Source organism: Zea mays, chromosome 7 (assembly GCF_902167145.1).
Source record: "Zea mays cultivar B73 chromosome 7, Zm-B73-REFERENCE-NAM-5.0, whole genome shotgun sequence".
In the NCBI taxonomy this organism is placed as follows: Eukaryota; Viridiplantae; Streptophyta; class Magnoliopsida; order Poales; family Poaceae; genus Zea; species Zea mays.
Genome location: NC_050102.1, coordinates 27121276 through 27135362, shown reverse-complemented (window position 1 = coordinate 27135362; position 14087 = coordinate 27121276). Strand labels below are relative to the sequence as shown.

The 14087-nt window shown below is 43.8% G+C and overlaps 1 protein-coding gene across 1 annotated transcript; it reads left to right on the top strand.

Moving 5' to 3' along the window:
- Nucleotides 1-615: 615 nt before the first annotated feature.
- On the top strand, nucleotides 616-7644 carry LOC100194374 (uncharacterized). The gene is made up of 8 exons (NM_001139409.2): nucleotides 616-996; nucleotides 1112-1152; nucleotides 3274-3323; nucleotides 4346-4490; nucleotides 5283-5339; nucleotides 6007-6127; nucleotides 6285-6788; nucleotides 7315-7644. Exons 1-8 carry the CDS (start codon nucleotides 817-819, stop codon nucleotides 7363-7365), a joined length of 1149 nt encoding a protein of 382 aa, NP_001132881.2. The 5' UTR covers nucleotides 616-816; the 3' UTR covers nucleotides 7366-7644.
- The last annotated feature ends 6443 nt before the right edge of the window (nucleotides 7645-14087 follow it).

The following is a 14087-nucleotide window of genomic DNA, read 5'->3' as shown; positions in this document are numbered from 1 at the left end:
GTGGTTGAGACTGGTAGGACTCGGACAGGTGGATGACAAACCATCGGGCTGAGGAGTGCGTGTCGCATGCTCCAGGCGGCGTGGTAGAGCCACGTGGCTGGCGCGCGACGAGGCTGAAGGAGTGAGGGGTGCGACGTTGGTGGCTGTCTGAGTGACCTAATTTAGCTAGACTTTGGTGGGCTTAAACTAACACATGCTACTCCAGTCCGAGCAGCCCGTCCCCAAATCCGCCACTGTTCACCAAAATATTTTTAGGGCCTCCTTTGGAATAAAGTAAAAGTGAAGGAATTTTGAAGGATTAAAACTCCATGGAAAATTTTTCTATGTGATTTTTTGAAATAAATGATTGAGTTGCTACAAATTCTATAAAATTTCTATAGAGTTAAGTATTATAGTAAAATTTTGTAGGATTTTTAACATAAGGTCCAACCTTTTAAAAAATTTCCTATAAATTTGAAGGTGACACATAATTGTATCACTAGATTTTCTCTCTCTATGTTTTACTAATTCTCTGACCTAGATCGGCACGGGCACGCGAGCATGTCACGTGCGGCTAAACCCATCGAAAAAAACTCCAGACACCAACATTCCGCCCCGAATTCGGCATCCCGTTTCCAGCAACCTAAAAGAAAAGGAAACAGAAAAAAAAAATCACAGGAGAAACCGATTTCCCCCTTTTTTCTTTATTTTCTTCGTCCTCTTCGTCTCGACTCGCCGCCCAGTCACCTCAAATCCCTTCGATCCAATCTCCAAACCCTAGGCAATCCAACATCAAAGTATTAGCTGCCCCCTTCGTCAAACCGCGGCGGCGCGGCCATGGCCCACGGCGGCGGCGCCGGGAAGGCGAAGGTGACGCCGAACCTGGCGGTGGACGGCGAGGGCACGCGCACGCTCAACCGCACTGTGCTGCAGCGCCTCGACCCGGCCGTTGAGGATATTCTCATCACCGCGGCTCACGTCACGCTGTACGACTTTGACACCGATGTCAACCAGTGGGTGCGTTATGCGTGCTCAGGCGCGCGCCTGTCTGATTCGCCTGACCCTGTGATTCGTGGTGAATAATTTGGCTGGTTGGACCTTATTGTGTGCTCGTGTTGCGTGTTTTATGTAGAGACGGAAGGACGTGGAGGGGTCGCTCTTCGTCGTCAAGAGGTTCGACTCGTCTCTTTCTCAGATGCCTAATGAGATGATCTTGCATAAAAAATGTGTCGTTTACAGTTTGTCAACGTCGTTCGTTTTAGCAATTTCTATCTACTAAATCATTAGCATATTGATTAGTTGTTTGGCATAGGAAACTAAATGCAAAATCTGATTATTGTAGTGGCAAAAGTATGTTCAATTGTGCTGTGAATTGCTTCTCTCTATTTCCTAGATGCAGAGCAGGGCTTTAAAACATTGTAGTGGCAAGGCCCCCGCGTCGTCCTCCTCTGGGCGATATGGGCGGCTCCTGTTCGATCCCGCCCAACTCCACCCACCGCCGCCGGTCTTCACCCCCGCCGTCGCTGGAGCAGCTCGCCGGAAGTCCGGCGAGCAGCGAGGAGGGCGGCGGCGGGACTGCTCTCTCACTCATTTCCCTCCCTTCTTCCACCCTCTCCACTCCTCCCTCTTCCTGGAGGTGGCCGGTGACCTGATCCGCGCTGGGAAGGCCGGATCGGCGGGCTAGCTGGCCGGATCAGGGAGGCTGGTCGCCGTCCGCCGCTCCTCCCTGCTGGCATGGGCGGGTGGCCTTGCGGCTGCTACGGCCGTGGTGGTGGTGGCGGTGCCCGCACGCTCGCGTGGCCGTGGCTGGTCAGCGGCGTCGGCGCCCACGCGCGCGGTTGGCCCGCTGCGGCGGCGGCGTGGCTTGCCTGTGCTTGTAGCGGGGTGCCTGGGTCGGGGGCGTTGGCCGTCGGCGGATCTGCAGCTATCAGCGACGCCTTCTGCAGGTGGTGGGTCGTGGGGCTAGGGGTCGGATCTTGAGCCTCTCCGGCTAGATTCATCTCTCTGCCTCTCGTTTCGGCCTATGATGTGGGCAGGGGAGGCTGGCTCCGTGCGTTGGGGCGTGTGGTGGGAGGTCCTCTAGCGAAAGCCATGCCCGCTTGTGGGCGGACATCAATAATGCCCGCGGGCGCCACCCCTACCCTATTGAGGGTGTCGTCTTTGGACCTATCGCCACCATGCGGGAACCCTCACCTCGGCCTTCTTGGGGTCTCTCGCAGGTGCTCGATCGGCGTTGGGGCTCTGAGGGTTGGGGCTGTTGGGGTGGTGCGTCGGCGGACTACAGAAGGTGACAACGCGCGGCGGCTTGGCGGAGTGACATCGGCGTGGCCGCGTGGCTGACCCTTCAGCTTTCTCCTTGGTGCTGGCGATCTATGCTGCTCTGCTAGGTCTTTGAAGGAAACTTTGCTTGGTTGGTACCAGGCGAGCGGCGACGGCTTTTCGACGTCGTTTCTCCTTCTTGAAGGCGCGACCCAGAAGACCTCTAGTTTGTGTGTTTGTCGGCGTTGTGGAGGCTCTTCGTCACTCTGCTTGGCTCGGTGGTGTCGGGGCCATTGTCGCTTTAGGCGTCTGCTTGCTCTCGGAGTTCGGCGTTGTGGATCTTTTGCTCGTGGTGAAGAATCGGAGCTGCCTCATGTGGGGTGTGCTGAGGCTTGGCAACGATGGCGCGCCGCGGTCTTATTCCTTGCGTCGGTGTCTAGATGTAGGCATCGTCGAGTTGCTTTGGCAGTGTGTGGCTCGTCTTGGGAAGTCGGAGCTGCTCGTCCCTTGTATTTGAGCTTGGCAACGATGACTCTAGATGTGTTTGTGTGTGGGAGGTTGCGTTGTCTAGGTTGCTTGTTAGGGCCTTCGCCGGTTTTTCTACTGTGCGCTCTGTGTAGGTTTTGGGCCCGGTTTTCCTTAAAACTGGATCAATTCCATTCTTCTTAATTGAGAGGCAGAGCTCCTGCCTTTACGTTAAAAAAACATTGTAGTGGCTTTGTTTAGTTCTGCTCTGCAGCCTTCTGAGAGATGCATGCCTGTGTTTGTATATTTGTCTATTTCGGAGTTCAATAGATTTCTAAAATCGCCAAAATTGAATGAAAGCTCAGATATGGAGAATTCACTTTCTACAAGTGGAACAATTGCAAGCATTGATTTATTGACAGGTGCCCATATTTCTATATATCTCTCTTATTCTGTAGAACCTAAAATGTCGTGGACCTTAATAGTGACGAAATTTTAGCAATTCACATTTTCTGGTTGTGTTTATACCATTCACATTTTTTTCCCAACAAATACATATATTTATTGCAGGAATGCTCAACCTAGATTCCAGTTCATTGTCATGAACCGCAGGAATACAGGTATTTTATCATGTATTTTTTTGGGAATGTAGAATCTGATGACTAATTTTTATTAATTATGTTGAAATTTTGGCAAAATTTCACATGAGAATGAATCCAGTCATGTGGCATACATATGGTCGGTGTCAACTTGGCAGTCTGAAACTTTAATTAACATTATTGTGAACTCTATTTTACTGTAACTGAGTAATAGTTATCTTTGCTAACGTCTCTTTGTTCCTGCCCATCAGAAAAATACTTTAGATTTTACACAATTTATCTCATGAGATTCATAAACTTTCAGTTTTCAGTGGAAAACCAAACATATTGCTTTGCATCATGTGTTATTGATGTTGCTAACTCCTTCCTCTGTTGTTAATACTTCAAACCTAATAAGGGGGTGTTTGAATGCACTAGAACTAATAGTTAGTTGGCTAAAAATTATTAGTGAAATTAGCTAGATAACAAATATCTACTTAACTATTAACTAATTTACCAAAAATAACTCATAGCTGAACTATTAGCTAGGGTGTTTGGATGTCTCAACTAATTTTAGCCACTAACTATTAGCTCTAGCGTATTCAAACACCCCCTCAAACTATATGCTAATGTTCTCACTGACATAGTTCTCCAGCTGAGGAAGGAGCATGTAATGGTTTTATTTTGACAAAATTAGTACATGATGAATTGATACTCTTGTATTTCGCTCATTTTCTATACTTTGTCCATTGATACAAATTATAAAGGCAAAATACATTCACCTTCAAAATGATGTTACTATTTTTTATTCCATAATATTCTATAATATCCACAATTGTACATTTGTTTTGTTGGAGAAAACTTAGCTGCAGTGTAAGATGGGTTGCTTTTTTAAACTCGTTGGTTGTTGTATGTTTAGTTTTTTTTTCTTCTCAAATGAGATTTGCAGAAGCTTATTATGTAAAGTAGCCTGCTTGTATCTTTTTTTGATGTAAAGCCTGCTTATATCTTCACATTGCCGTTAATGTTTTCTACATATTTCGTTGGCATCCACTTGTTAACAGATAATCTAGTTGAAGATCTCTTGGGAGATTTTGAATACCAACTCCAAGCTCCTTATATTATGTACCGAAATGCTGCTCAAGAAGTTATAGGAATTTGGTTTTACAACTCTCAGGAGTGTCAAGAAGTTGCAAATCTTTTTAGCAGGTATCAGTTTAAAATTGTAATTATTACTCCTGCTTTTGTCTTTAGGGCTCTTCTCCTTGTCATGGATTACAATAAGTAAAGGCAACTTCATCAAGTTTTTAAGGTTTTTCATTTTTCTGTTATGGTCATTGTTTATTGAGTGTTGTACTGTTGTGTGTGTGGAGTTAACACTAAGATATATGTTAGTCCATTCATGCCTTCCCCACCAATCTCAGTCATTGATGATATGAATAATTGTCAATTACCGAGCTTTCTAACTGCCTAATATTTATTGCGCATCAGTATAAAAGTGACATGGCAGTGGTAGAGTTAATGACATGATAAGGAGATAGTGATTTCACATTCTTTTCTACATTTTGGTTAAAAACATCTGCTGACTCCTGCTAAAAAGAAACATTTTAAATGTTGAAATCGAGTATTCAAGTATTTCTCTAGGACGTTGCATTAGTCCCTGACCATGAATAAAGACACCCCTTATTTTAAGTCGGTAGGGCCATGACTTGTGCTGTGCTAATGTTCCCAAATGTACAAAGTTTAGCAACTAAAACAATAAATATGCAAGCGAACACTTAATATTGTTTTGATATTGTCTATGTTGATGTGATAGCTTTTAGCAATGTCAGGATCAGATGTGCATATATAATCTACAGCAACTTCATACTGTTATTTCTTTGCCATATCAGTGCTTTTATCTTAATGTATTTCTGAAACTATCTTAGTAGTACAGTTTTGAAAACTGTGGTCTATTAAAATTCTCAGAGCTTTTCTATTCCTCTTGTCATCACACTGCAGGATTCTGAATGCTTTCTCGAAGGTGCCACCAAAGCCGAAGATTCCCCCTGTTCAAAGGTAATTGGAATGTTGTGTTGCGGTATGGTCGGAGACATGCTAATCAGTTGTACATGGTTTAACATACTCCTTATTATGTACCTTTCAAGAACTTGTATTAGCAACACATGCTTATTACTCTTTACTCTTTTGACCCTTCAATATTTAATTCATCAAATAGCTAGTGAAAAACTAAAAATTATCCCCTGTTCAAAGTTAATTGGAATGTTGTGTTGCGGTATGGTCGGAGACATGCTAATCAGTTGTACATGGTTTAACGTACTCCTTATTATGTACCTTTCCAGAACTTGTATTAGCAACACATGCTTATTACTCTTTACTCTTTTGACCCTTCAATGTTTAATTCATCAAATAGCTAGTGAAAAACTAAAAATTACTTCAGGTGTATGTGTACCGTTATGTTACTGGACAACATTTTGTTTTCTTGTATGCACAGCATCACACGAGAAACAATTTTGTACTCCAATTAGTATGTCATGTGAAAACAAAGAATATAATGATGTTGCGTGTAACATGGCTGATGATTACTTGTTATTGTGGACTTATTTGACACTTCACCTTACTCTTAATGTTGAGCCATGGCAACTTATATAATGTAAAGTTCTTTTTGTGGTTGAGAGTCATAGTATTTGGTGGCTTCTACAGTCGTTAATTAGTCCTGTTTTAGTGAATTTGAAGAGGTGGAAGCAGCACCTGTGTTGGTTGATGGCCCTCTAGAACCGCAAACGTCAAATATCATGTCAACTACTACTCACATTCAAGAGGATCCTTTATCTGCATTTTTCAGTGTATGGAACTTGTTCTCATTAGTTTTACATTGTATTCGGGTCCCTTCACTCCATTAACTTTGGCTGCTTTTCGGCTAAAGATTGTTACCTACTTTCTCCAGCATATAACATCTTTAGTTTTTGTTTTGTGTGTTTAAATGTGCATCTTTGGAAACAGGCAGCTGCAAATGCTGGTGGCAACTCTGCTGTAGCTGTTGCAAGGCAACCAATTCAACTTTTTGGTGCTACTCCGGTGGCTACACATGCAGCTACTAGTATCACTACAATACAATCGCCAGGCTTGCATTATTTGCTTCCTTCACAAGCCTCATCGGTTTCTGGGATGCCTGCTGATGCTCATGGTTCTATAGGAAGGTCCACAAACCTTGTAAATCCATCACTTTTCTCACCATTGACGTCTTCACAGACAACAATGGTGTGCACTAATTCTGTAGTAGCAATTGCTCCACCTCAACATCCTCAGACTGCTCAGCAGCCGCAAAGTGCTCCCTTGCTTCAGCCTTTTCTATTACCTACGGCTTCACCATCTCCACCATATGGGACTCCATTACTTCAACCATTTCCGCCACCTAATCCATCGCCATCTCTTGCGTCTGCACCAGTCTTGAGCCCAGCACTGTCTAGAGACAAAGTCCGAGATGCATTACTGAGACTTGTGGAGGTATACTGTTCTGTTTATTTTATTTCGATGTATGATTTGAATGCATTGTTCTTTTTTCTGATTACGAGGATGTGCAATTATTTTATTGTTGGGTTTGAATATATTGCTTGTTCAAGTCTTTTTTTTTTGTCTTTGGTATCTAGCTGCAGTATAGGCATACATGGATGACAAGCTAAGCACTTGGAATGTAGTTCTGCTAGACTTGTGCTTAATTCAATATTAAACTAGAACATGCTTGTAGATATTTTTATATCTCTTGAACTGTAGTACACTAAGGTGCTGTTTGGTTCACATGTTTGTAACGTGATGAGTAATTGATAACATTAGATCATGTTTGTTTAGGTCCCACCGTAATGAGATACCACATTAGGAATTAATACTGACATATTCAAATTTGTTATCACTGGTACTAGAGTGTGTTACATTACCGTTGTCATTTACGTTACATTTTGTGAACCAAACAACACCTAATATGTTCCTAGCTGTATTCTTTCATCTGAGACACGAAGTTTATTATTTGTGCCAGAACGATGAATTCATAGATTTAGTCTACGGCGAGATCATGAACAGACAGTAATGGATTTTCAAGGTACAGTCCTCTCCATCAGGCTAGCTTGTGCTTGGACTCTGTCATTATCTGTTGTCTAGGCTATTTCAAGTTATCCTGTAAATTCATTGATGAAATCCTTCGGTTTGTGGAGCTTGTGCTATTAATGTACTTTTGACATTTACAAAATCTGTGCTGTGTTCGTGGTGCAGAAAAGTTTTGTTCTGAGTATTATCTTGAAACTTTTGTTCAACCAACCTTTTGAGAAGATTCCCTATTCAGCTTCGGAATATCATATGCTTTTTTGTTTAGCATCGACTGCCATTAGATATGGCTCCTGACACCCTTAACTACAAGGAGAAAATACCATTTTACCCATGTGTCGGGTGCTCAGAAACTGGGTACCCAAAATAAGCCCATAACCTTTTAGGAAATGGCCTATCTGTCGACCAATGTCTTGCTTAGCGACTTAGCTAGACATAGCGACCAGTCAAGTTTCTGCCGAGCAACTTCGCGAGACAGAGTGACCGACCAAGTTTCTGCTGAGCAACTCTGTGAGGTAGAGCGGCTGAGCAACGTTTTCGAAACGCGAAAACCACGACACCATGTTTTATGTGTAGCACCATCAACAATGTTAATAGTGAATATTCGTTGCTTTCTTACATTGAACATTGTTTTGACGGTCAACTTTTCCCTGCCATCAATATTTTTGGTGGTATAATTTCTTTTGCACACATTATTTCTGGAAGCACAAATTTTGAACAATGATCTTTTTTACAGTACGAAACTACGAACCGTACAGTTCACACGTACCCAAAAAATGTGCATTTAGTACTATCCACAAAATTGTACTGCCGAAAATAATTTATGGACAAACTAAAACGCCAAAAATATTCATGGTCCCAAAAAATCGCAGCTATTGAAAAATGTGCGGTAAAAAATAATTGTTAACACAGGTGTGGCTAAGGATGAAAACGGTCGGTAAATGAAAGGGAATTAGGCTTACACCTAGTTCCTATATAATTTTGGTGGTTGAATTGACCAACACAAACAATTGGACTAACTAGTTTGCTCTAGTGTATAGATTATACAGGTGCAAAAGGTTCACACTCAGCCAATAAAAAGATCAAGTTTTGGATTCAACAAAGGAGCAAAGGGCCAACCGAAGGCACCTCTGGTCTGGCGCACCGGACTGTCCGGTGTGCCACCGGACAGTGTCCGGTGCACCACCGGACATGTCCGGTGCACCAGAGGACTCCAACTCGAACTCGCCACCTTCGGGAATTTCCAGAGGCGACTCCGCTATAATTCACCGGACTGTCCGGTGTGCACCGGACAGTCCGGTGCAACTCCGGAGCAACGGATCTCCGCGCCAACGGCTACCTGCGGTGCATTAAATGTGCGCTCTGCGCGCGCAGATGTCAGGCGCGCCCACTCCGGCACACCGGACAAGGAACAGTGCATGTCCGGTGTGCACCGGACACCCAGGCGGGCCCACAAGTCAGAAGCTCCAACGGCTAGAATCCATCGGCAGTGATGACGTGGCAGGGGGCACCGGACTGTCCGGTGTGCACCGGACTGTCCGGTGCGCCATCGAGCAGACAGACTCCCAACGGCCACTTTCGGTGGTTGGGGCTATAAATACCCCAACCACCCCACCATTCATGGTATCCAAGTTTTCCACCTCTCAACCACTTACAAGAGCTAGGCATTCAATTCTAGACACACCAAAGAGATCAAATCCTCTCCAATTCCACAAAAGGCTTTAGTGATTAGCGAGAGAGATTTGCCGTGTTCTTTTGAGCTCTTGCGCTTGGATTGCTTCTTTTCTTTCTCACTTGTTCTTGTGATCAAAACTCAATTGTAACCAAAGCAAGAGGCACCAATTGTGTGGTGGCCCTTGCGGGGAAGTTTTGTTCCCGTGTGATTGAGAAGAAGAAAAGCTCACTCGGTCCGAGGGACCGTTTGAGAGAGGGAAGGGTTGAAAGAGACCCGGCCTTTGTGGCCTCCTCAACGGGGAGTAGGTTTGCGAGAACCGAACCTCGGTAAAACAAATCCGCGTGTCACACTCTTCATTTGCTTGCGATTTGTTTTGCGCCCTCTCTGCGGACTCGATTTTATTTCTAACACTAACCCGGCTTGTAGTTGTGTTTATATTTGTAAATTTCAGTTTCGCCCTATTCACCCCCCCTCTAGGCGACTATCAATTGGTATCAGAGCCCGGTGCTTCATTAGAGCCTAACCGCTCGAAGTGATGTCGGGAGATCACGCCAAGAAGGAGATGGAGACCGGCGAAAAGCCCACTACAAGCAACGGGAGCACTTCATCGGAAGAGTCCCGCACCAAACGGAGGGAGAAGAAGAAGAGCTCCTCCAACAAAGAGAAGGAGAAGAAATCTTCTTCTCACCACAAAGAGAAGAAGGAAAAATCTTCTTCCCACAAGCCGCATCGGAGTAGGGACAAACAAAAGAAGATGAGGAAAGTGGTCTACTATGAGACCGACACTTCATCAACATCAACCTCCGGCTCCGACGCGCCCTCCGTAACTTCTAAACGCCAAGAGCGTAAGAAGTTTAGTAAGATCCCCCTACACTACCCTCGCATTTCTAAACATGCACCTTTACTTTCCGTCCCATTAGGCAAACCACCAACTTTTGATGGTGAAGATTATGCTAGATGGAGTGATTTAATGCGATTTCATCTAACCTCACTCCACAAAAGTATATGGGATGTTGTTGAGTTTGGTGCACAGGTACCGTCAATAGGGGATAAGGATTATGATGAGGATGAGGTGGCCCAAATCGAGCACTTCAACTCTCAAGCGACAACGATACTCCTCGCCTCTTTAAGTAGAGAGGAGTATAACAAAGTACAAGGGTTGAAGAGCGCCAAGGAGGTTTGGGATGTGCTCAAAACCGCGTACGAGGGAGATGAGCTCACAAAGATCACCAAGCGGGAAACGATCGAGGGGGAGCTCGGTCGGTTCCAGCTTCGCAAAGGGGAAGAGCCACAACATATGTACAACCGGCTCAAGACCTTGGTGAACCAAGTGCGCAACCTCGGGAGCATAAAGTGGGACGACCACGAGGTGGTTAAGGTTATTCTAAGATCTCTTATTTTCCTTAACCCCACTCAAGTTCAATTAATTCGTGGTAATCCTAGATATACTAAAATGACCCCCGAGGAAGTAATCGGGCATTTTGTAAGTTTTGAGTGCATGATCGAAGGCTCAAGAAAGATCAATGAGCTTGACGAACCCACCACATCCGAAGCGCAACCCGTCGCATTCAAGGCGACGGAGGAAAAGAAGGAGGAGGCTACACCAAGTCGACAACCAATAGACGCCTCCAAGCTCGACAATGAGGAAATGGCACTCGTCATGAAGAGCTTCCGCCAAATCCTCAAGCAAAGGAGGGGGAAAGACTACAAGTCCCGCTCCAAGAAGGTTTGCTACAAATGTGGTAAGCCCGGTCATTTTATTGCTAAATGTCCTATATCAAGTGACAGTGACCGAGGCGACGACAAGAAGGGGAGAAGAAAGGAGAAAAAGAGGTACTACAAGAAGAAGGGCGGCGATGCCCATGTTTGTCGGGAGTGGGACTCCGACGAAAGCTCTAGCGACTCCTCCGACGACGAGGACGCCGCCAACATCGCCGTCACCAAGGGACTTCTCTTCCCCTACGTCGGCCACAAGTGCCTCATGGCAAAGGACGGCAAAAGGAAAAAGGTTAAATTTAACTCCTCCACTAAATATGAATCTTCTAGTGATGATAATGCTAGTGATGAGGAGGATAATTTGCGTTCCCTTTTTGCCAACCTTAACATAGCACAAAAAGAAAAATTAAATGAATTAGTTAGTGCTATTCATGAAAAGGATGACCTTTTGGATTCCCAAGATGATTGTCTAATTAAAGAAAACAAGAAATATGTTAAGGTTAAAAAGGCTTATGCTCTAGAAATTGAGAAATGTGAAAAATTATCTAGCGAGCTAAGCACTTGCCGTGAGATGATTGACAACCTTAGGAATGAAAATGCTAGTTTAAATGCTAAGGTTGATTCTCATGTTTGTAATGTTTCAATTCCCAATCCTAGAGATAATAATGATAATTTGCTTGCTAGGATTGAAGAATTGAACATTTCTCTTGCTAGCCTTAGAGTAGAAAATGAAAATTTAATTGCTAAGGCTAAAGATTTTGATGTTTGCAAAATTACAATTTCCGATCTTAGAGATAAAAATGATATTCTTCATGCTAAGATTGTTGAACTTAATTCTTGCAAACCCTCTGCATCTACTGTTGAGCATGTATCTATTTGTACTAGATGTAGAGATGTTGATATTAATGCTATTCATGATCATATGGCTTTAATTAAACAACAAAATGATCACATAGCAAAACTAGATGCTAAAATTGCCGAGCACAACTTAGAAAATGAGAAATTTAAATTTGCTCGTAGCATGCTTTATAATGGGAGACGCCCGGGCATCAAGGATGGCATTGGCTTCCAAAAGGGAGACAATGTCAAAATTAATGCCCCTCCTAAAAGATTGTCAAATTTTGTTAAGGGCAAGGCTCCCATGCCTCAGGATAACGAGGGTTACATTTTATACCCTGCCGGTTATCCCGAGAGCAAAATTAGAAGAATTCATTCTAGGAAGTCTCACTCTGGCCCTAATCATGCTTTTATGTATAAGGGTGAGACATCTAGCTCTAGGCAACCAACCCATGCTAAGTTGCCTAGAAAGAAAATTCCTAGTGCATCAAATGAGCATGACATTTCATTTAAGACTTTTGATGCATCTTATGTTTTAACTAACAAATCAGGCAAAGTGGTTGCCAAGTATGTTGGGGGCAAGCACAAGGGGTCAAAGACTTGTGTTTGGGTACCCAAAGTTCTTGTGTCTAATGCCAAAGGACCCAAAACCATTTGGGTACCTAAAGTCAAGAACTAAACTTGTTTTGTAGGTTTATGCATCCGGGGGCTCAAGTTGGATCATCGACAGCGGGTGCACAAACCACATGACAGGGGAGAAGAAAATGTTCTCCTCCTATGAGAAAAACCAAGATCCCCAAAGAGCGATCACATTCGGGGATGGAAATCAAGGTTTGGTCAAAGGATTGGGTAAAATTGCTATATCACCTGACCATTCCATTTCTAACGTTTTTCTTGTAGATTCTTTAGATTACAATTTGCTTTCTGTATCTCAATTATGCAAAATGGGCTACAACTGTCTATTCACTGATGTAGGTGTCACTGTCTTTAGAAGAAGTGATGATTCAATAGCATTTAAGGGAGTGTTAGAGGGTCAGCTATACTTGGTAGATTTTGATAGAGCTGAACTTGACACTTGCTTAATTGCTAAGACTAACATGGGTTGGCTCTAGCACCGCCGACTAGCTCATGTTGGGATGAAGAATCTTCATAAGCTTCTAAAGGGAGAACACATTTTAGGACTAACAAATGTTCATTTTGAGAAAGACAGGATTTGTAGCGCATGCCAAGCAGGAAAGCAAGTTGGCTCCCATCATCCGCATAAGAACATAATGACGACCGACAGGCCACTTGAGCTACTCCACATGGACCTATTTGGCCCGATTGCTTACATAAGCATCGGCGGGAGTAAGTACTGTCTAGTTATTGTGGATGATTATTCTCGCTTCACTTGGGTATTCTTTTTGCAGGAAAAATCTCAAACTCAAGAGACCTTAAAGGGATTCTTGAGACGGGCTCAAAATGAGTTCGGCTTAAGAATCAAGAAAATTAGAAGCGATAATGGGACGGAGTTCAAGAATTCTCAAATTGAAGGCTTCCTTGAGGAGAAGGGCATCAAGCATGAGTTCTCTTCTCCCTACACGCCACAACAAAATGGTGTAGTGGAGAGGAAGAATCGAACTCTATTGGACATGGCAAGGACCATGCTTGATGAGTACAAGACTTCGGATCGGTTTTGGGCGGAGGCGGTCAACACCGCTTGCTACGCCATCAACCGGTTGTATCTACACCGAATCCTCAAGAAGACATCATATGAACTCCTAACCGGTAAAAAGCCCAACATTTCATATTTTAGAGTTTTTGGTAGCAAATGTTTTATTCTTGTTAAAAGAGGTAGAAAATCTAAATTTGCTCCTAAGACTGTAGAAGGCTTTTTACTAGGATATGATTCAAACACAAGGGCATATAGAGTCTTTAACAAGTCCACTGGACAAGTTGAAGTTTCTTGTGACGTTGTGTTTGATGAGACTAACGGCTCTCAAGTAGAGCAAGTTGATCTTGATGAGATAGGTGAAGAACAGGCTCCGTGCATCGCGTTAAGGAACATGTCCATTGGGGATGTGTGTCCTAAGGAATCCGAAGAGCCTCCAAATGCACAAGATCAACCATCCTCCTCCACGCAAGCATCTCCACCAACCCAAAAGGAGGACGAGGCTCAAGTTGATAAAGGAGAAGATCAAATAGATGAGCCCCCTCAAGATGACGGCAATAATCAAGGGGGAGATGCAAACAATGAAGACAAGGAGGATGAACAACCAAGGCCGCCACACCCAAGAGTCCACCAAGCAATTCAACGAGATCACCCCGTCGACACCATCCTCGGCGACATTCATAAGGGGGTAACCACTAGATCTCGTATTGCACATTTTTGTGAACATTACTCGTTTGTTTCCTCTATTGAACCACACAGGGTAGAGGAAGCACTACAAGATTCAGATTGGGTGGTGGCAATGCAAGAGGAGCTCAACAACTTCACTAGA

What these genes read in the sequence shown, in the direction of transcription:
- LOC100194374 (NM_001139409.2), top strand. Translation starts at nt 817, where the DNA reads ATGGCCCACGGCGGCGGCGCCGGGAAGGCGAAGGTGACGCCGAACCTG. An exon ending in TCGCTCTTCGTCGTCAAGAG is followed by an intron (nt 1,153 to 3,273) that starts GTTCGACTCGTC and finishes TATTTATTGCAG; the next exon opens with GAATGCTCAACCTAGATTCC. An exon ending in CTTTATCTGCATTTTTCAGT is followed by an intron (nt 6,128 to 6,284) that starts GTATGGAACTTG and finishes CTTTGGAAACAG; the next exon opens with GCAGCTGCAAATGCTGGTGG.